At 34.8% G+C, this 23,843-nt stretch overlaps 1 protein-coding gene across 7 annotated transcripts in view; it reads right to left on the bottom strand.

The window, feature by feature from the left end:
• The window catches only part of CAPRIN2 (caprin family member 2), a 66,350-nt gene extending 46,338 nt beyond the window's left edge, over positions 1–20,012 (bottom strand). For 4 of the 7 annotated variants that reach the window (XM_074270630.1, XM_074270631.1, XM_074270635.1 and 1 more), the window contains exons 1-7: positions 19,789–19,916; positions 18,371–18,636; positions 13,125–13,187; positions 9,122–9,208; positions 5,326–5,564; positions 3,791–3,873; positions 254–418 (exon numbers count right to left, since the gene is read on the bottom strand). In XM_074270630.1, the coding sequence (XP_074126731.1) occupies positions 254–418; positions 3,791–3,873; positions 5,326–5,564; positions 9,122–9,208; positions 13,125–13,187; positions 18,371–18,622 (889 nt within the window). In that variant the 5' untranslated portion in view covers positions 18,623–18,636; positions 19,789–19,916. Of the gene's footprint in view, positions 1–253; positions 419–3,790; positions 3,874–5,325; positions 5,565–6,491; positions 6,591–9,121; positions 9,209–13,124; positions 13,188–18,370; positions 18,637–19,788 lie in introns of those variants that run through there. The other 3 variants (XM_074270633.1, XM_074270632.1, XM_074270634.1) reach the window with 3 other exon arrangements.
• Positions 20,013–23,843: the final 3,831 nt, after the last annotated feature.

The raw sequence follows: 23,843 nt of genomic DNA, 5'->3' as shown, positions 1-23,843 counted from the left end.
AATAAATAAATAAAAATATATAAAAAAACCAAAACATATCATACTGAAATTAAGTGTGCAAATTTTGTGTTATTTTATATTTTTTATTAAGATTTGCTTTGTGGTTTATTTTTTTAATTAAGAGAGGTATACTTTTTAGATGTACTCCTAACTTTGCAGGAAATAGGATTATCCCATTTTAACAAATACATACAAGTGTTTTAGGAAGATGATTGCTAATAGAGAATCCAAAATTCTACTATTCATATCAAACCTGATTCTTTAGCAGATTCTGTCTGTGATAACTGTTTCTTCTCTGATTTTTCTTGGATTTCTTCATCCAATTGTTTTTGTTGTTTTATAATGTTTCGGGGAACTGGAATACTTTCAAAATAGCCAGAGGTCAGCAGTTTAGACAACAGATCCTTCATATGTTTGTCTAAGAAAAAGAGATGTTAAGAATTAGGAACCTTAAAATCTTTCATAGTTTGCAAACACCCACGCATACACACACATGCAATACATGCATGCACAACAAAATTTTAAAAAACAAAAAAAATTTTAGATTAACCCCAGGAACCAAAGAAACCCTTTTTTTCTTCTATAAGAATAAGATAGACATTAGAAAACAACTAAGTTACCTAAGAACTAGTTTTTATGCCATGCAAAGTTTTATGAACAAAACATTTTTATGCCATACAAAGTTTTATGCACAAAAAAAAGAATGCAAACTGGTTTGGCAAATTCTATAAAAGCATGGACCAACTTAAGGGTTTCTACTGAGTTCATTATGAAACTGGAGTCTAAGCAAAGCCATGACAATTCTTTCCCCCTAAACTCTTACCCAAAGTCATCAATCAACCATCTATAATGTGCTAGGCAATCAAAATACAAAAACAAAAACACAACAGGCTCTACTCTCAAAGAACTTATATTCTAATAGAGACAACATGCAAATATATAGCTAAATACAAATATATACATGTATATGCTTTCACATATGGGGTAAACTAACAGGGGAGGGAAACAGAAAATCCAAAAAGGCTTCATGCAAAAGATGATAGTAGCTAGTAAAAGATTGGGATGGAGCAGGAAAAAATTTAAAGAAATAGGAATGAATTAGAAAGCTACAGCAGTAATTTAGTAAAATGATGAATACCATCTAAACTAGAGGGGTAGCCATGTAAGTGGAGGAAGACATTCAAGTAATGCTGGAGACCAAAAAGTGACAAGTTTTAGTAAAGGATTAGATGACAGAGAATGAGGATAATCTTGTGGGTGGAAAGGAAGTTCTCCCTTAATTCTAGCAGCTTCTTAACTTGTCCTTGTTTCAGGATACTTTGAGTTTGAAATAACTACAGGATTTCAGGTGAAAATATTCAATAGGTAATTGATGATGGTGGACTAAAGGTCAAGTGACAGATTAGGGGATAGATATGTAGATGTGGGAGTCATTTATTCACAATAAATGAACCCATGAGAAAAAAGGAAGTCATTATGTGAAAGAGTATATAGAGAAAAAAGAAAAGGATCCAAGACAAATATTTGGGAGAATGTTTAGTTCGTAGGCATGATAAAATGATGATTAAAAGAGACTAAAGTAGGAGAATGAAGAGAGAACAGAGTAGAGTGGTCAATGACGAATGCTAAAAAGATGTCAAAGCACAAGGATTCAGAAAACACTAGTAAAGATAGCAATTAAAACATCATTGGTAATTCTGAAGAAAGAAAGCATTTTCAATTGAATAGTGAGGTCAAATGCCGGATGTACCAATAGTGGCAATGGGAATATAGATCTAGTTTTCTAAGAAAATTTAGGAGAAAAAGTTCTGGAAGAAGACAGTGCCCCTGAACTAAGTCGAATGTCATGTCATCTGTTGCCTTCACTCCTATTCACATGCTATTCAACAAACTTAAGAGAAAAAGGGAGAAAAATCTGGAATACAAAGTCTTACAAAAATGAATGTTGAAAACTATCTTTACAAGTATTTTGGGGAAAATCTATTGAAAATAAAATAAAATAAATTTTTAAAAAATAATATCAAAACAATTTGGTACTAAGAAATAGAGTTGTGGGCCAGTAGAATAGATTAGGCACACAATAAATACATTAATAAGCAACCATAATAATCTAGTCTTTGATAAATACAAAGATCTTAATATTTGAAACAAGAAATCACTGAGAAAAATTTCTGGGAAAACTAGAAAGCAGTTTGGTAGAAACTAGATATAGTGCAACATCTCATAACACATGCAAAGATAAGCTCAAAACAAATACATAAAGTGAGATATAATTAAATTAAGAAAACGTGGAATATCTTTCCTGTAAAATCTATGGATAAAAACTTATGACAAAACGAGAGAATATTATGAAATGTAAAATGGAGAATTTTGATAACTCCAAATTAAGAAGGTTCTACAGAGATAAAACCAATGCAACTAATGTTAGAAAGAAAGCAGAAAAATTGGAAATTATTTTTAACAAGTTTCTGTGATAAAGAGTCACATCTATAAGAACACAAATCATTCAAGAAATTAGTCATATATTGCACATATTTAACATATATTTGATTACTTGCTATTAAGGGGAGGAGTGAGAAAAATCTGGAACACAAGGTTTTGCAAGGGTGAATGTTCAAAACTTTTTTGCATGTATTTTGAAAAATAAAAAGTTACTATTATTTTAAAATAATAAATTAGTCATATAGATTTAGTCAGATGAAAAATCTATCACTTTTGATTAGAAAATTGCAAATTAAAACAACTGTGAGGTACCGCCACATACATATCAGATCAGCTAATATAACAAAAAAAAAAAAAAAAAAGGAAATGATATATGTTGGAGAAGATGTGGACAAACTTGGACACTAATACACTGTTGGTAGAATTGTGAACTGATTTTAGATAACAATTGGAACTATGCCTAATTCCTAAATTGCCTAAAAGGCTACAAACTAGTGCATACCAATCAACTTAACAATATTTCTATGTCTGTTAAGCTGAAAGAAATCACAGACAAAAGGAAAAGGACCTCCATATACAAAAACAGTTATAGCAGCTCTTTTTGTGGTGGCAAAGAATTGGAAATTGAGGAATTTCCAATCAATTGAAGAATGTGTGTGTGTGTGTGTGTGTGTGTGTGTGTGTGTGTGTGTGTGTGTATGAGTGTGATGGAATACTATTGTGTTATAAGAAATGAGCAGGAAAGCTTCAGAAAAACCTGGAAAAATTGATGAACTGATGCAAAATAAGAAGAACCAAAATATAGTAATGGCAATATTATACAATGATCAATTGTGAAAACAATTCTGAAGGACATATAATGAAAAAAGATATCCACCTCCATCACTAGTAAGTAGCACAGAGCAGCTATCTGATTTTTGGAGCAAAAACACTTTTGAGATATCAAAGGACTTTTCTTCCATTGATCATTTTTGGTCAAAACATAAAATATGCCAATTCATGTGTATAGTTTATAAGGTAAGACAATGGCATGGTGCTTTTATTTTCAGAACACTTTAACTCATTAAGGCAGACATCCCCAGTTCATAGGACAGTAAACTGAAATGCACAAGTTAAACCTAAGATCTCAGAACTGCAACTAGACAAGAAAAATTTCCAGATTATACTGTCTTATGATTTCAAAGCTTTATAAAATGCTATCCCAACTGATTACAAGTATGTACATTTGTACTAGACAAGGCATATACTGCTGTGATGAGAGTTCTGATCCTCCCCACATTTTTAACCTTTAAACTCAATACTAAACTATACAAAGTCTGGAGATATCTATTAAGTAGAAAAGACTCACATGTTGTTCCTACTACTGCTTTCTCACTACCTTCTAAGAGGTCCCAGAAGTAGAGTGATGACTGTTCCATCTGGTCTTCAACACTGACAATGAAAAGCAGCAAAAATAAAGCAATGTTAGAAGTATATTGTAGCATCAACACATGATGAATTTCTGTCCATATATAGTCAAGGTAATTATTTCCAACTGAAAGGGAAAATTAAATTTGAACTGCTAAAGTAAATTAGCCACTTAGATTCCTAATCTCTGAAACAACCTAATTTAAAAATAAAGAAGCAGCAGCAGTATTCTTTAGGCTAGGGACTTTTGGTTGCCAACATTCATTACATATACTTACCAAAAGGAACTATTAGGGAATAGACAAGCTTAAAATGACAATTTACTGATTGTATAACTAACTCAAGACTACTGATGTCAAATAAGGGAAATTAAATGAGTTCCATCATGGATTAGATAACAGTTGATATTTTGGCAGACAAAAAAGCTTTGTTTAGCCTAAGATAATACATTTACATATTGCCTGAGCCCACATTTAGTAGGAAGAAAAGTGAATAAACTTATACTGGTGATGGCATGAGGAGACAGTATGTCTAACTACAAGAAGTTAAGAATTAATTGAAATTTGTTTTTATCAGTGTTTCAGAAAAAGAACTAAGGAAACTGAATGTAAATCAACACATGCTATGTTCACTTCTTTTTTCTGTTTTCTTTATCTTTCTCATGTTTTTTTTCCCTTTGCTCTAATTTTTCTCTCCCAACATGATTCAAAAAGCAATGTGTATTAAAAATAAATAAATTTACTAGGGAAAAAAGAAATTTATAGCTTTCATAAAGAAATTTGGATTTCTTAGAAATCAGCTCCAAAACAATTAATTTTAAACACACTTTAACAGAATGAAACAAAAATATTACCAAAGTTTCTTAAAAAAAAAAAAGTAAATAAAGATTATTTGTTCAAAACAAGATGGCAAATATAGAAAATTGGAAGGAATGGTATAATGGGGAAGGGGAAAGGAATAAAAAAATTCACCAAAAACTCTAATTTACAGAAATATAATTTTTTTGTGCTTTGCTACTCAGTTTTTACCTATGGAATGACACCTGAATACCAAATATTTCTCCTTTCTGAAGGTTCCAGTACATTAGAACAAGCTAAATTTTGCTTACTCTATTCAAGAACTGAGAAATAAGGACATAAAAACTCCTCAGTAATAAAAAGACCTGTTTTTACCTTAACAAAAAGCTTTTGTGATGCACATTTGAGAGTTTAACAGTTTCACATTAAGGTTAGACTTATATTAAGGCTCACATTAATGTTAGACCCTCAGACAATTTTTTTTAAAGAATCAGTGCTACAATACTAGAATATATAAATAGTGAGAAAAGAACTAGATCTCAATTCAAATTTACCTCTTCCAAATACTATGGCTCTTAATTATAGGATGTGCTGTTCTTCAAAGCTGTTCTTAATTAATTCTCAAATATCAACAAACTAAAACAAAATGGGTATCAGAAGACCCTTTCCATTATTGTACCTCAGACTCTCGTTTCTCTCAGGGCATGTGAGCTTTGAAAACTTAATGAGGTAGTCTAGTTCTCTTGAAGGCAAATACATTGCACCATTCAAGCCACCTTTGAAGTCCTCTAGTACATGTTCTTGTGTAAAGTTCTGCAAGACATACTGAACTTGAAATATAGTCCGGAGCTTCTTTTTCTCAGCCTCAAGTTTTATCATGTGCTCTCTTCTCTGAGCCTTCTTCTGGGCTTTCAGGAGCTATTAAAAACAAATTCCTATTAAAATAATTTGCCATAACTACTTCCCACCAGCAATTTTAGACACAGACAACTAGGCTTGTAAGATTTAGAGCCAAGAGGGACATCAGAAGAATTGTACAGTTTTGTAAACATTGAAAACTATCTTTGCATGTATTTGGAAAAAACAAAATATTATTAATAAGAAAAAGAGAAATAAGACTTCAGAGAGCTAGTTTACTCCCCTCATTTTACAGGAAATAAAATCTTGTAATAGCCGAGCTAGAATTTCATATCATATCTTGACTCCAAATCCAGTTCTTTTCCTACATGATGCTACCTTTATCCTATAAGCTACTGAAATTGTACTAATTTTTTTTATTCATTTTTCCAAATTATCCCCTCCCTCCCTCCACTCCCTCCCCCCAATGACAGGTAATCCCATACATTTTACATGTGTTACAATATAACCTAGATACAATATATGTGTGTAAATACCATTTTCTTGTTGCACATTAAGTATTAGCTTCCGAAGGTATAAGTAACCTGGGTAGATAGACAGTAGTGCTAACAATTTACATGAAATTGTACTATTAAAACATCTAACTCACAACACCTAAAGATCTCAAATATCATAGGACAACTAAAAAAGTTAATAAGATAGAATATGTAGCGAATTCTAATTATACCAATATGTAACAATACTTATTTTTAGCTTTATATTTTCAAAATATATGCATAGTTTTCAACATTTACCCTTGTAAAACCTAGGGTTCCAATTTTTTTCCCTCTCTTTTCCCCCACCCCTATGCCTTTGACAGTAAGTAATCTATGTTAAACATCTGCAATTTTTATATACATATTTCCACATTGATCATGCTGCACAAGAAAAATCAGATCACAAAAGGAAAGAAAAAAAGCAAGCAAACAACAACCAAAAGTGACGTACACTGAATGTGTGATCCACATTCAGTCCCCACAGCCCTCTCTAGATGTAAATGGCTTTCCACATCACAAGTCTGTTGAAATTGGCCAACCTCACTGTTGAAAAGACCCGATCTGTCAGAGTTGATCATCACAGTCTTGTTGCTGTGTACAATGTTCTCTTGGTTCTATTCACTTCATTCAGCATCAGTTCACATAAGTCTCTCCAGGTTTTTCTGAAATCATTCTGCTTTCTTATAAAACAATAATATTCATAACATTCATACACTATAACTTATTGAGCTATTCCCCATGGATGGGCATCCATTCAGTTTCCAGTTCCCTGCCACTAAAAAAAAAGAGCTGCCACAAACATTTTTGCACGTGTAGGTCCTTTTTTCTTTTTTATGATCTCTTTGGGACACAGGCCCAGTAGAGACACTGCTGGGTCTAACAGTAAGCGCAGTTTAATAGCCCTCTGGGCATAGTTCCATATTGCTCTCAGAATGGTTAATTCAGTTCACAACTCCACCAACAATGTATTAAATGTCCCAGTTTTCTCACAGCTCTTCCAACATTTATCATTATCTTTTCCTGTCATGTTAGTCAATCTGAGAAATGTGTAGTGGAACTCAGAGTTGTCTTAATTTGCATTTCTCTGATCAATATAACTAGGTGCTTTTAAGTTTGACAAATAAGCACTTAATTATTTATTATAAACCAGGTACTTTGCAAAGTGCTCTTTTTTTTGAAGAGATAAAGTAAAAAGCAGAAACAATCCTTGTCTTTAAAGGGCTTATATTCTAATAGAGGAGAAGATAAAATTGGAAAAGATAAGCTAAATATAGAGTAAATGGAAGGGAGGAAAGTACTAGTGGGTTAGGGGAGGGTGGTCTGAAGGAAGTAGTAGTTGAGCCAAATCTTAAAGGAAGCCAAAGACTCTAGGAGATAAGAGTTAAGCATGAGAAAGGAAATAGGAAATATAAATATTAAAATGCAGAAAAAAATTAAGACAAAACTAAGTCAAATTACATAAGGTTACCTAGTTAGTTTTAGAACCAGAACCGATTTTCCTTCTTCCTAGACACACTAGTCTATCATCAACCATGAGGAAAACCAATAAAATACAAAGTTTAACCTTAAAAGGTAACCAATATACTTAACATTTCCTAGCTGTATGACCCTGTCACTTAACCCCAACTGCCTCAGCAAAAAAGAAGAATCAAAAAGGTGACCAATTTTTATCAGAGTAACTTAAAAGAAAATTTTTATATATGTGTGTATGTATGTATACATTGTAATTCTCAATATATATTTTGCTTTCTACCGCCCATGGAATAAAAAGAATAACAGGCAAGTACAAAGAGAAAAAGGATCAAGGTGGGCCACAAAAATAGTCAGTTCCAAATAACCAGATGACTTATTTTGCACCAAGACCTACATGAACTTGTACCCCAAGGCAGCACTCCTTAGAATTCTGTACACACCCCTCAAACTGTCACATTAAATAAGCAAATCACACTAAACAATAGTTTTACTTTACTTTTCGATTGGTTACTTCACAATACATGATCATCTAATAGAGAAGAAGAAAAGGCATACTGGCCAGACATATTTAAATCCACTAACTTTTTGGTCACTGGATGTGCATGATAACAATAGACATAGTCAATATGCCTCAATATACAAGGATAGGAAACTCCACTGGTGATTTCATTCATCTAGGAAACTTCCAAGCATATCAATACTCTCTACCAATCCAATTTAACCTTAAAATATTGCCTAGATCTCTGAGAAGTTAAATGTCTTGCTGGGGTTCATGCTGCCAGTATATGTCAGAAATTAGAATCCAGGTCTTTCTGACTTTAAAGCCAACTTTCTATTCATCATGCCATCCATTATGCACTTCATTAACAATAATCAGGCCAAGATATCATTACAGGGCAGAAAAGGGAAAAAAAAGGCAAGTTTAAAGAAACAAATAAAAAATGTTCAGAAGAATCTGACAATGAAACAAGTGATGTTACTTGTTCAGGGTCAAAACTCAAATATCTTGCACACAGAAACAAGCACGACAATTTCTAGTTTGCACATAACCAAATGTGTGTGGATACAATAGTTAAGAAAAATGTTCCCAACAAAACTACAAAGGTATTCCTGTACAGTTAATTTTGAAAAGTATATAAAATATGTTTAATTGAAATAATCTCCAAAGATACTGATAGTAGAAAAATATATAACAGGTGGAAATTATTGTGAAGTTATCTTACAAGTAAGTTATACCATTCACCATTACTCAAACAAACAAAACCAAAACTTTCACAGGAAACAAATTAAAATTTTACTGTAAGAATTGAAAACTGAAGAATATCTCAACAAATGATGGCTGCAATCCATGGAGATAATGGAAAATGATTCCATAAGAGATGAATATGAAGAATTTAGAGAAGATTTATATGAAATGAGGTTGAGTAAAGTAAAAAGATCTAGAAAATTTTATGCAATTAATATAATAATAAAAAAATAGAAAAATAAGAGTTAAACCCAACACTATTCAATTATATCAGGTTTTCTCTCAGAAAAGAGTTCAGAAAAAGCACCATCTTTTTAGAGGTGAGGATTAAAGGTTATGTTGCTTTTCCTCAAACTACTTACATCATGGCTGAGTCCAGAAAAAGTTTTTTGAAGCTCCTTGGCAAATTCCAAGTTATGTAATACTTCTTCATACTTTTCTACTGCTTCCTGTAAAACAATTTAAAATCAAACACTTAACATGCATCTATGTTAAGGTAAGAGTGCTCTACAATTAGAGAAGGGAAAGAGGGAAAAATTGTGTTTGTGTGTGTGCACATGTGTGTGTGTGTACACAGTGGTCTCTTGTAACAAAGGGCAGCAATTCAAAATTCAAAGAGGTATTCATTCATTATTATTTTATGTGGGCTAATATCTCAAAATCTGAGTTTTTTAACACTCCTACTAAGTGTGAGATCAAATTGATTCATAATTCTTCCACATGCACATTTTTTTAAATTGGGACACATGATGCAATAGCAATCTCATTCCAAAATACAGTAGCATTTTTTAAAAAGTTCATTAGGAGCCATTTATCTATTGTTCTAATACCTAACACTTAAAACACAGAATATTCTCTTCATAATAATCTAGATCTGAACCAGGACAATATATATTCAATATTCCAACTATTTTATAAACAAAATTCCATACCACAACAATAGTTAAGAGAAAAGATGAGGTTCATTAATGAATTTAAATGCCAACAAGTATTTATTAAGCCACTGTATTAGGGCAGAGAGAATACAAGTACAAAGATACAACAATTCCTACTGGAAAGAGATATTCTAATGGAGGAGATGACAAGTACATATACAAATACATATAGTGTAAACAAAAAGTGATTATTTACAAAGTATTTAAATAGAAGGCAGGTAGAGAGGCTGACAGGGGAAGGAAATCTGAATAGGCTAGTTATACTTCATACATAAGATGGGGCTTGAGCTGCATCTTAAAAGCAAGAGGTAGAAATGAAAAGGACATTCCAATAACAGGGGATGTCTAGTGAAAAGGCAAAGAAAAAGGAAATAGTATCCTGGATGAAGAACAAAGAGTTCATTTTGGCAGAAATCAAAGAGTGGGGGAAGGAAATAATAAGTTGGCAATAGGTTTTTAAAAGTTAAACAGAGGACTTGATATTTGATATCAAGAAGCAATAGGAAGTCATGGCTACTAGTTGAATGGAAGAGTCACGCGTTTTAGGAAAATTATTTTGGCAACAGTGTGCAGGATGGAATAGAGTGGGAAGAAACTTGAAGCAATCACGAGGTTGTTGAAATAATCTAGATTATTGGTGGACAGAAGGAGTCTGAAGTGATAGGAATTTACATTACTTAAATAGGTTATTCGAAATGCAAGTGAGATTTAATTTAGCCATTATGTTAATTTTAAGAGATCACTTCAATTCTATAAAGCATCTTTCCCACAACAAAAAACCTCCATTAGACAAGATGTGCAGCAGAACTTGGGAAAGATTTGGATGTTAAATCATTTTTCCAAGGTCCACAGCTTAATGTTACAAATGTCAATGCTAGAAAAAATCCAAGTTTGCTGACTGAATTTAATGTTGTTTCTACAGGGTGCATGATCATAGTAGCTCCTTTAAATATTTTAAATTATTTAAAGTATTTCTACAAAGGAAAGAAAATGACCAAGAACAAGATACTTTAGTGATATTTACTAGTTACAATAGTATATTCCATTCAATAAGATTTAAGTATCTGCATTTCTAAAATATGGGGAAACTGACATACTAATACATGTTGGTAGAGTTGTGAAATGATCCAACCATTCTGAAGAGCAATTTGGAACTCTTCTCAAAGGGCTGTCCAACTGTGCATAGCCTTTGACCCAGCAGTGCCACTACTGAATCTTCATCCCAAAGAAATCATAAAAGAGGAAAAAGGATCCACATGTGCAAAAATATTTGTAGCAGCGCTTTTTGTGGTAGCAAATAATTGGAAATTAAGTAAATGCCCATCAATTAGAGAACGTTATGTTATATGAATGTAATAGAATACTACTGTTCTATAAAAAATGATGAACAGGATGATTTCAGAAAAGCCTGGAAAGATTTACATGAATATATATGCCGAGTGAAACAAGCAGAACAAGGAAAACATTGTACACAATAACATCAGGACTGTGCAATGATCAACTAACTATAATAGACTTGGTTCTTCTTAGCAGTTCAGTAATCCAAGGCACACACAAACTTTGGATGGATAATACAATCTGCATCCAGAGAGATTACTATGGAGACTGAATGTAAATCAACACCTGCTGTGTTCATTTTTTTCCTTGCCTTTTTTTTTCTCTTGTTTTTTTTTTTTCTTCATGGTTTTTACCTTTTGTTCTGATTTTTCTCTCTCAACATGATTCATATGAAAATATGTAAAAATTTAGTTTTATGTACATATATATATATATATTTAGTTACATGGATAACTAAAAAAATGTTGGTTTACATGTAACTGGGTAAAATTAAAATGAAAAAAATTTTTTAAATACAATGAATTCACATTAAATTAAAGCCAACAAGATTAATCCAATAAGAAACATTGGAAAGCATTGAGCACATTGCCTGACACATAGTAAGTACTATTAAAAAATTAGCTATTATTATCAACCATTTTTTCCCCCAAGGAATATATTTCACATAACAGAGGGGCCATTTGGTCCATATTTAAAATTTTAAGTCACACAAACTAGATGGCCCATAAGTGAGAACTCTATAGATCCTTGTGTTATCTAGAACCTGGGTTCTCTCACCTTTAGAGACAAAAAGTTACAGTTTAAAAAGCTTTAAAGTTGATCCAACTCACAGTTAGAAAAAATAAGCCCCAGAAAAAAGAAAGAAAAAGAAAAGCAAAAGCACAGTCAAGAGTTGACTTCTTAACTCTAATTCTACAGAAGCTCTCATTATAGAGAGGCTGGGGGCCTTGCAAGATACCCTTAAAAACCGACTATAAATCTCAGCATGAATGATATAGCTTCCTCAAAATCCAAGTCTGAGCCCCCATCCCTAAAAAGCACAAATCCAACAATGTTATAAAGTGGCAATTTGGGGTTCAATATAAAGGAAAAAAAATCTTAATATTGAGTGTTTTCTAACAGTAAAACTAGAGTTTAAATTCAGAATGTAAATAAGAGTGGAAAGAACCTGGAGTTTAAACAAAAAAGCAGAGAGAAATTATTTTGACAGATAGAAGGGCAAAATAAAAAATCTATTTAGGTATGCCAGTGACCTAATAAAGAGAGCAATCTTTACCTAATGCATCTTTGTGAATTTATCAAGACAAAGTTAAATGACAAGTATATAAATATCATACATACTCCAAAATTCCTCCTATAGCAGAGCATGCATAAAAGAATGTCATTAGGTACTAATATTATAAGAACAATACAAGGGTAACTAAAGTCATTTGACCTAAGTCATTGTTCTTCCCTCACTTGCTCTGGTGATAATGTCAAGAGAAAAGGAAAAAATGACTCAGCAAAAACTGCCAAGAAATCCTCTTTGGGGCTTGCTGAATTTGTTTTCTCATTTTTGGATAGTACCTTTTTGATAGTAGTTGAAGAAAAGAACAAACTTTATTTCAACTGATACTGCTTCAAATTAAAAGACAAAATTCACTCAACATATTAAGAACATGCAGGGGAAAGTTGGCTATTCTCCAAAACGGAGAGGAAGAAAAAGAATTACCTTGAAGCACACCAAACAGACAGTTACTAACAGAAACTAATAGCAAGTATACTTAAGAAATCTCAGAGACAGGAAGATTCAATGAGGCTTTTACTCTACTCAGTATATCTTCATTTCTCTTCCTCTTTCTACAAAATCTTGAGCCCTATCAAATCCAGAAGGCTTTTTCCCCTTAAAAATTAGAGCACCAGGGGGCAGCTAGGTGGCGCAGTGGATAGAGCACCAGCCCTGAATTCAGGAGGACCTGAGTTCAAATGTGATCTCAGACACTTAACACTTCCTAGCTGTGTAACCCTGGGCAAGTCACTTAACCCCAGCCTCAGGGGGGAAGGGGGGGGGGAATTAAAGCACTAAGTTTTCTGGAAAATGACTTTTACTTACCAACTGATCTGAATTGAGTGGCTCTCCATTTTTCAAGCGATCCTTATAATCTTCTAATTTGAGCTACAAATAGAAAAACTTTTAGTTTGACAAAAAGTAAAGTCTAAAGATTAAGTTTTTCTGAATAAAGTTAACCTGACTACTGTATATAAGACATTTTGATAAATGTTCAGAAAACAAATGAAAGACAACAACCCTGTACTCAAACATCTAACTGAAATGAGAGCCAAGAGATATGATAACTAGGGTATAGGGTAAAAATGTAATAGGTGTGGAAGAAAGATTAAGAAAGATTTGAGGGAAAGATCATTTTCAGCTGTGAGGAAGAGAATCAAATCAAGTAAAGCAACATAAAAGCAATAATACCTAATACATTCCTTAAAGGAAAGATTAATAAACAAATATAAACAGTAGTATATACTAGGTTTGGGTTTGGCTAGGAATAGAGGAAGAAAAAAGGGAGAAAAATGGAAGCAGAATGAGGCTGGTTGAGTGGCTAGTATTCTAGTTTGTTAAAAGACAGAAAAGTATGAAATATGGCTGGAAAGATATGCTGGAGTCAGATTATGGCTGGTCTTAAATAATAGAATGAAGAATTTGTATCTTATCTGGAAGCAACAAGGATCCAAGGAAGATTTTTGGCATGGAAGTGACTGACCCAACCCAGCATTAGAAGCATTTTAGCAGTTGCTTAGATGAATTGTAAAAGGGAATAAGAGAAGACACATTGATAGATTATCACAATAGCCTGAGCAAAAGGAAATAAGGATATAAACAAAAGCAGTGGAAAGAAAGGGATAAAAGTGAGAAATACTGTGGAGGCAGAATTGAGGGGACTTGAAAAGGAAATAAATATGGGGAATAGAGAAGGAAAAGTGAAAGATAATTAAGATTAAGTGGTGGTCAAAGCCAGGTACAGTTTTTGGGTATATTGTTTTTGATGACTTGACAGAATACCCAGCAATATCTGGAAGCAGTTCAAGATAACAGAACTGATCTTAGGAGGAAAAGATTTTAGTTGTTTATATAGATCTGAACATCAACTAGACACATCTAGCCATGGAAATATTTCTGAAAATTCCCCATGAAACTCAAGTTAAAATTAAGTCGCGTATCTATAAGATTAACACTTGATTAAGGTAGTAAGCAAACTAAGAAGTTTGCTAGTTGAAGAATTTATTTATTTTATTATTATTATTTTATATTTACTGAGGCAATTGGGATCAAGTGACTTGCCTAGGATCATACACAGCCAGGAAATATTAAGTCTCTGAGACCACATTGGAACTTAGGTCTTCCTGACTTCAGGGCTGGTGCTCTATCCATTGTGTCACCTAGCCGCCCCTGAAGAATTTATTTTAAAAAACTGACAACTTAGTGCTACTATTTTAAATGCTATTTCAAAGCCTTTACAATTACAGCAAGAAGTGGGGAAGGGGAGAAGAAAACACATAATTGTTTAATCAAATTAGGTAAATTAAATACCTATTATAAAATGAAAAAGAACATCTCTTCTTAAAATATTTTTAGTAGCTTTTTATTTTCAAAATACATGCAAAGATAGCTTTTAATACTCACCCCTGCCAAACCTTATAGAACATCTACTCTTAAAGACTTTATGATTTAGTGGTATAAACTATTTCCATTACTGGCACACATTTAAGACTATATTACTAAAATAAGATCTTTGAAAGAAGGGGAAAAAGTAAATATATACTGGGAAAAAAAACTGATTATAGAGGCTTTATGTGTTGGAGCTGGAGGCAAAGGCAAGGAAGAGGAAATATAATGTATATTCTGACCAATAATATGAAGCTGAAGTAGAAAGAGGTCCAACTATAAATATATTAGCAATCAGAAAATGGAGATATTTTCAATTAGGTAAAGAGTCACCAGAGAAATATTATCAGGGAAAGTTTCATAGAAGTGCCCACCTAGGTGGGCACTTGACAGAAAAAAAAAGTATAAAAAAGGTCAAAAGTGTGGGTTGAGTGAAAAGAAGAGGAGAGTTAGAGAATAACAGAAAGAGATCATGCAGAACAGAGCAGAGAGGTAATCAGTTTGGTTTGAACCAAATAACGGCTAATTATTTTTAAGGTTTGCAAATCACATATATGATCCAATTTGGTTGCCACATTAACCCTCAGAGGTAGGTGAAATTATTTCAAGAGAAATTAACTGACTTGTCCAGGGTCACAAGTTAATTAAGAATCTGGGGCAGAATTCAAACTTGATACTTCCTGATCCTAAATACAGTGGTCAATCCACTACAAGGCAAAAATATTGGAATGACAAAGTGCTTTAAGCAACATAGGGAGCTTGTTCTATACTTGCAAGGTAATGGGAAGTCACTAAAGTTTTATTTATCTTTTTTAATTAGAGGGAAGTGATGTGATCAAAACACTGCATTAGTAAGATTACTTTGGCAGCTAAGTGACGGCTGAATTAGGGAGGAAAAGCAACTGATGAAGCAAGACCAGTTAAGAGACTATTACAATTGTTCAAGCAAAAAGGGATGAGGTCCTGAAGTAGGATCACTGCCATCAATTGGAAATAAAGAAATAGATGCTATATTTTGGGAGGCAGAATCAAATCAGCAAGACCAGCAAATAACTGAATGAGAGAAATAACATAGAAAGAGGAGTCAAAGATATCTGGTTTGGGGTGACTGGAAAAATTCTTGCTTCCATCAGAAACAGAAGTTGGTATAATGGCAGAAGGCAGAAATAAGGAGTTCATTTTTGGAAATATTGAATTTTCAATGTCAGCAGGACATCCAGTTACTGAAATCTAGCAGATTTTTAGAAATATGAAACTATAATCTTGGGGAGAAATAATAGCTGGACATAAAAATTTGGGCATTTAAGAATCTAGAGATGGAACTGAAGCTACAGTAAGAAATAACATGCCGGAAAAAAGGTCCTACAGCAAAAGTTGGAGGATACCCAAATGGAGGGCAGAAAATGAAATAGAACCAGCATAGAAGAAAAAGAAGGAATGGTTAAGAAAGAAGGGGAATCCACACCACCTGATGTTCTGTTGATGTCAAAGAGGATGAAGAAAGGTGAGGCAAGAAACTGAAAGAGAATAGTTTCAATAAAATGACAGGGATATACAAAACTGAAATGGGATTAAAGATGAAGAAATAATTATAATCTATTTATCCTAGGTTTTTTTGGTGAAAGGGAAAACTGACTCTTCCAGTTATCTTTTGTGATAATGAAGGGCAAAGGGGAAGCAGGGGAGGGATACTGGGCATGTCTGAGCATGTCTGTGGACCAAAGAAAATGGAGAGATTGAATAGCTATTAGAGAAAATGAATGATTTATATTGGATTATTTGCTGTCTAAGGGAGAGGAGTATAGGGAAGGGAGAAAAAAATTTGGAACACAAGATTTTGCAAGGGTGAATGTTGAAAACTATGCATGCGTTTTGAAAATAATTTTTTTAAATAAAAATCTTTAAAAGAAAAAAAATGAATGATTGATGGAACAAGGTCATAAAGAAAAAAGGATGTCAGGAATATAGGTATAGTGATTAACCTTGGCAAGGAGGTTCATTTCATGCTCTAATATCAAAAGGAAGAAAAAAAGAAATGGATGACAGTGAGAAAAGTGTTTCCGAAAAATATGGGAAATGAGCACACTTGTCTCTCACACACACACACACACACACACACACACACACACACACACACACACACACACCCCCCCCATACACCCATATATTATCTCAAAAGTGAAAAATCTTTTTTTGAGAGTAATTTATAGTCAGGTACTTAGAAGCAAGATTTGGAAGAGCCCATTGTTCAGCATAGAGGGCATCCAGTCCTTGTATTAGTTCAATTAACTTATATTAGCTCAGTTCTTTGAGTTTTGTTGTTTGCTTCAATTGTACTTTTTCCTAATGTGCCAAGTCCAAGAGTAATGCTTATTTTGATAATAAATTCAAGAAAAGCAACACATGAAAACAACACTCAGAATGAATAAAAGAAATGATAAATCTTTAGTGTTACTGTATTTATTAATACCATAACCTTATATACTCACTATCAAGCACTTGATTGTATTCCTATAACATGGTATTAAACACAAATCTAGTTAAATACAGTTGAAATTATGTAGTACATGATTTAAAGGCCTTTACTCCTAAATTGCCAAAACACAGAAGACATTGTCCATTATTTGCATAAACCATACTACTCACCTGTCACCATAGTGACCTAAATTTTGTCAGTAAAACTGATGAATTTGTGCTGACCCATTCACATGACTACTACTCAGATCAGGTTCAGTCTATGGCAAAAAGGAAGCTACAAGTAACTGACCTTTCTAGGTACTAAAATCTATGACCCCAGAAACTATCTCCATAGTAACCCAACAACAGAAGTACCATTCAAATAACACGAACACGTGTATATATATATATATATATATATATATATATATATATATATATATATATATATATATATATATATACACACACACATACATACATTTCTACCATAAAACAACTCCTAAAGTTTTCAGTAGGACTTGATTTCACCTTTATATTTCAATATTTGAAACTCAGGGCCATAAAATCCACATAGTGAGTACCCCCATTTAGACTACCAAAAGGGTATTCTATAATTATCAATTTAGCAATTATTTAATAAATGAAATTATATTAAAGAAATAAAATTTAATATATGAAATAATACTTGAATAGTACCCCTATGATTCAAAGAAATTAGTTATGGCATGAATTTGGAATTTTTACATCAGCCTTTGCAGTCATATCAGGCCATTATTAATTTTTTCACTTTCGATAAGCATCTCTAAAAAAAGATTCATTATCTGTGTCATATCTGAGCTACAGACTAGTACTGCTAGAACAATGTTCCAAAGTATCATTCTTCCCATCATTGCTGCAGCTACACTGCAATAACTACTGCAGAAAGAACACAAGCAAAAAAAGGATGGATGGGGTTTTCAAGCCATTAGTACTCTCCTAAGCAATGCCCTTCTCATTAAAAAATAAAAAAGATGAATGCTCTAATATCGAAGCATTTAGACAACAGCATGCAAAGTAATTAACAGCATAAAGTATACACATTTTAGCTAAAGTGGTAGTAAATAAATCTCAACTTTGTTTTGTATGCACACTAGATCTTGATTCTATTCTTAGAAGGGAAGATACCCAAGTTAAACATGAATATTTTTGTTGTGAAAGATCCCACTTAACAAACTTGAAAAAGTTACCTTCTTTTTTTCAATATTCCTAATCTTGTGTTTGAGACATATGAGTCCATTATCAATGTAGGTCTCATAGGCCTGGGAAGAAGTTACCACTGAATTCAGAGCAGACCGCAGGGGACTTAGGGGAGTCTGGCTCTCCCCACATTGGCTGTGATTCATTTGCTGCTTGGCTGATTTCATATTCCCCACTTTTCTCTCCTCTGAATGGCCTGAAGGTAAGTGGCTACATAAAGAGAACGAAGAAAGCAGCACCATTGAAACAGATGTAGCTAAAATAAGGGAGTGAGGGAAGAGAGACAAGCATTAGCATAAACAGACAAAAGATAAGCACAAATTAGAATTTAAAAAAAAAAAAACCCTCATACCACAAAATAAATATCTAATTCCACCCTCTCAAAATTCTCTATTATTGCCCATGTCCCCTCCCCCAAATTCAAATTAAGTGAATTGCCCACTGCTGAGTCTCCTCCCACCAGTCTTTATCATAGTATTTGGTGCCAAAGACTGGTCTAAATTAGAGATTATTCCTGTAAAAAGGACAAATATCCACACAGGCGATTATTTCAGAAAATTGAGCTTTAATGAGGAAGGCAGAACTGCAAACAGAGTCATTGAAACGGCCAAACTCGAGATATTTTTCAGACAAACATTCCACATGCCAAGATGTGCAGGACTCAACCCTGTCAGAAACTTAGGGTCAGCCCATTTTAATTCTTTAATGAAAAAGCCTCCCAGGCAACTTTCAAGAAGTTAAGATCCAAGCTTAAAAATTAAAAGCCTAGGCTTGCACCTTCGGTTCAGTTTTCAGGTAATTAATGGGAGCAAAAGCACCTTTACAGGAATGCAGCCAGCCCAGGGGATGCTACCCCCTCGTCTACCGAAGCAGGCAGGCTCGGGACTAGGCGGACCTCGGGAGCGTCCTTTTTAACAAGCTCACTAACTTTCCCAGGCTAACCCAGATCCATCTTTAGTTAACAGCCGTCAGCTGCCCATCCTTCCTTCCCTAGTTAATAGCTGTGTCAAAGATGAGTTGTTTTGCCTTCACTAACCATCCCATTCCTTGAAAAGCCTCTCTCTCCCCGACTCCAATCAAGTGCAGGCAGGGACGGGCTCGGACCTCACCTCGATCCCCGAATCTACTTGGGTTCATGGATGGGGGGGATGAGCTGGCAACACCCCAGCACCCTTCCACCCCTCCAAATGTTCCTACCTAGCAGACCGTCGCAGAGTGGCATAGGATTTTTCCATTAAAGGAGAGAGGGGAAAACAATAAACAAATAATACTGCCCTTGACCTGCTCTCGCCACGAGGCCTTCCCGCGCTCCTGCATCGCTATTCTCCAGACCCCCCACCCCCCAAGAGGGGAGAAAGCCGCAGCCGCCGCTGCCTCCCTTTCCGCCGCAACCAAGGGATGCCCTCACCTCCACACCCCTGCGCACGCTCGCTGCAGCTCCAGAGGCTGACGCTCCGGCTCCCAGGCTTTCCCCCTGATGGGCGCCGACGCCGCTCAGGCTGCTCGGGAGACGCCAGACGCGTTAGCTTTCCCCTTCTCGACCCTCTTTCTCCGGGTGGCTGGGGGCGCGGCAGCGACGGCAGGGCCGCTACGCCTTCCAGGCAACTCCAGCCCAAGCGAAGGCTCAGGCCCACCCTCCCCAGCTGTACGGCTTTTATAGAGTCCCCGCCCCGCTTCGTTTCCCCACCCGGAGCTAGCTCGCCAGCCTACTCAGCTGCTCCTCCCCTCCATCCAACCGCCGAAACCCTGCCCTTCTCCTGCGGCCAGATAACCAAGCCCGCACTCTTCCTAACCTTTCTCTGGCCAGATTTCTCTGCGGACATCTCAGGGTATCGAACCTATCCCTGCCCTTCTCCCTGTGGGAGACCTTCTACTAGGCAATGGATTATTCCCAGAGATAAAATGATCTATTCCCAGAAATAAAATTGGCAAAGAGAGGGAAAGAGTAAAGAAAGAAATCTGGAGTTAATCCTGCTGGAAAGGGCACGTTTAAGGAGTGACTGCATTACAGTAAAGAAAGACACAGCTAGCCTGGGCCTTTAAATTCTGTCCTTCAGGGCAGGGATTTGGTGTGGACTGGACAGCCTGAAGAACTCTTACACTGTTCCAGGTTTTAACATCCATCATCGAACATTTACCAAGTGCTGTATCCAGTACTAAACAAGCCACTAAGGAAAACTGGAACCTTCCGGTGACCCAGATCATTTAACTTCTCAGCTTCCTAAGTGGTTATCTAGGACTGCAGCATAGTCGCTTATCTGCTCTGGAAGAGAAGGAAATTTGCATATAGACACTCTCTCTTGTCCGAGATCCCTGATGTTGTGGGTGCCAGAACCTGTGTGATCATTATTCCTTTTTTCCCTCCTCTGTACTGCCACGTACGAACTACTTGAACACTACATATTTCCATGAGTGTATATACTTTAAAGTTTGGAAATTAACATATTCATGGGTCCCCAGATCCATGAACTTCCCAAAAGAAAATGACCATTAAAAGTCCTTATTCAAGTTATTATGAATTAATTTACAGATAATCACTGTAATCAAATAAATCTATGGTAAATATGCAAGAGTGGGGGGGGGAAGCAGTATCAGCCTGGTAAAACAAAAAAAAAGTGAAATTATGTTCTTCATTTAGTATATACCATTTTTTAAAAATTTTAAATCTGATGCTTTAAGATTTTCTAATGGAATATAAGTAAAATGTTAACTACATTTAATAATTCCAGTTGGCAAATTTTAGTTATTGTGGTCAGCAGTTACTCTTGAACTTATGGATGCTTTACAAATAAGTTTAATTATGAGTCCTGAATTAAGCAGAAATATTTTAGATAAAAGACAAAAAGAGAAAGTTCAAGAATATAATCAGCGGAATAATGATTAGTTTTCAAATCTTTTCCAAAAAATACAGAGAATGTTATTTAATTCAACATTCTTTATATATTTTGCTATTGATAACCTTCCTTTTTTTTCCTTTTTGTAAGATTTATGTGTGTGTGTGTGTGTTTTGAAGCCTTAATAAGTTACACTAATGTTTAATTTTAGTAGCAAGTCCCTGAGTGCATATGTGACTTAATGGAGGGTCAAACCCTGGATTATTCATTTTCATCATCACTTACAGCCAGAGCAAGATAAACAGATGCTGCAGAATGTGAGAGAAGAACATTGTGCTGTTTTCCATGACTGCACAATAAATAGGGGCCATAAAAAGAGAAACAATGAACATGACTCCTTTTGTTCAGTAGGCTGGCCTGGATTTGCTAGGATTTCTATAAATAGAGGCTCATAGTTTTTTCTTGAACTATATTCAATTCAACTCAACAAACATTCATTAAGTGTCTAGCATGTACAAGGCACTGTGAAATGCTGCTGATAACAAACACAAAAATGAGAGCGGCCCAATTCTCAAGTATCATATTCTACTATATAAATACAATATTTTAATCCAACAATTTAATTCAACTGTCTCAGTCACTGGGGACAAAAAAACCCAAAATGAGCTCCCCCCTCAAATTCAAGTTTTTGCAATAAGAATTCACTATTTGACAAAAATTGCTGAGAAAATTGGAAAGCATTTTGGCAGAAACTAAGGCCAACATCTCACACTACCAAAATATGGTCAAAACTGATGCATGATTTAGATATAAAAGATAATATCATAAGCAAACTTAAGAAGTATGGAATATTACACTGATACATTGTGGGTGGAATTGTGAATACATCCAGCCATTCTGGAGAGCAATTTGGAACTATGCTCAAAAAGTTATCAAACTGTATATCCTTTGACCCAGCAGTGTTACTACTGGGCTTATATCCCAAAGAGATCTTGGGGAAGGGAAAGGGACCTGTATATGGAAGGATGTTTGTGGCAGCCCTCTTTGTAGTGGCCAGAAATTGGAAACTACATGGATGCCCATCAATTGGAGAATGGCTGAATAAATTGTGGTATATGAATATTATTGTTCTGTAAGAAATGACCATCAGGATGATTTCAGAAAAGCCTGGAGAGACTTTCATGAACTGATGCTGAGTGAAATGAGTAGGACCAGGAGATTGTTGTATACTTCAACAACAATACTATAAGATGATCAATTCTGATGGACGAGGCCATTTTCAACAATGAGATGAACCAAATCAGTTCCAATGAGCAGTAATGAGCTGAACCAGCTACACCCAGCAAAAGAACTCTGGGAGATGACTATGAACCACTACATAGAATTCCCAATCCTTCTAATTTTGTTTGCCTGCATTTTGGATTTCCTTCACAGGCTAATTGTACACTATTTCAAAGTCTGATTTTTTTTGTACAGCAAAACAACTGTTTGGACATGTATACATATATTGTATTTAATTTATACTTTAACATATTGAACATGTATTGGTCAACCTGCCATCTTGGGAGGGGGAAGGAGGGGAAAAATTAGAACAAAAGGTTTGGCAATTGTCAATGTTGTAAAATTACCCATGCATATATCTGGTAAATAAAAACTATTTTAAAAAAAGTATGGAGTATTTTAACTGAGATTTATGAATAAGGGATCATTTCTGAAAAATAAGAGATAGCATTATGGCATATAAAATAGTTGAATAATGTTACATGATTATGATGGAATGCTATTTGCTATAAGAATGATGAGCAGGATGCTTCCAGAAAAACCTGAGAAGACATGAATTTATACAAAAGGGAAGTGAGCAGCACCAGGAAAACAGTAACCCAATGATGTATGAGAACAATCATGAATGACTTAACTAATCTCAGCAATGCAATTGGAGGGGGAGGAGAACTGTTCCCTTTAAGATTTTCACTCTGAGATCGTATCCCCTTTTCTGATCTCAGAGATCAGGATCTCCCAGGCTCCAAGGAGTTGAGACAGAGCCCAAACCTTTCAGGATAAGAGAAGTAATACTATTCAGGGGCAAATCAACTCCCATAGAAATTCTAAATTCTCATTTAATTTAGGAATCCTTATCTGATCAGCTTGAATTGTCCTAACTCCCATCAAGATACCCAATACAACAGCCTCCCTCAACTAGTCAACTTGCCATCTGCAAAACGCATGCACCTTGTTAGGATCCTGCTCGCTGAGCATTCTCAGTGCCAAAACTCCATTTCCAAATAGAACTCTGCCACTATAGAAGTCAGTCCCTTGGAAACTGATTTCTATCTAACAATAAACTTTCATTTTGCAACTAATAATTCGGGAATGAGTGAATTCTTTCACTCTAAACCTGTGGCTGGTTTAAAGGGGCTATTTAACAACGCTCTTATTGCCACTAACCTCTTGACCACCAGAAATTGAGAGCATTCAAACCACATCACAATGATGCAAGACAATTCTGATGGATGTATAGTGGAAAATATTTTCCACCTCTAGGGAAAACTCTATGGAGTGTGAATGAAAAATAAAGCATACTTTTTTTCTTTATTTTTGGTGTTCTTGGGTTTTTGGGTCTGTGTTCTGC

This window comes from Sminthopsis crassicaudata, chromosome 5 (genome assembly GCF_048593235.1).
Source record: "Sminthopsis crassicaudata isolate SCR6 chromosome 5, ASM4859323v1, whole genome shotgun sequence".
Classification (NCBI taxonomy): Eukaryota; Metazoa; Chordata; class Mammalia; order Dasyuromorphia; family Dasyuridae; genus Sminthopsis; species Sminthopsis crassicaudata.
This window is presented reverse-complemented; position numbering and strand designations above follow the sequence as displayed.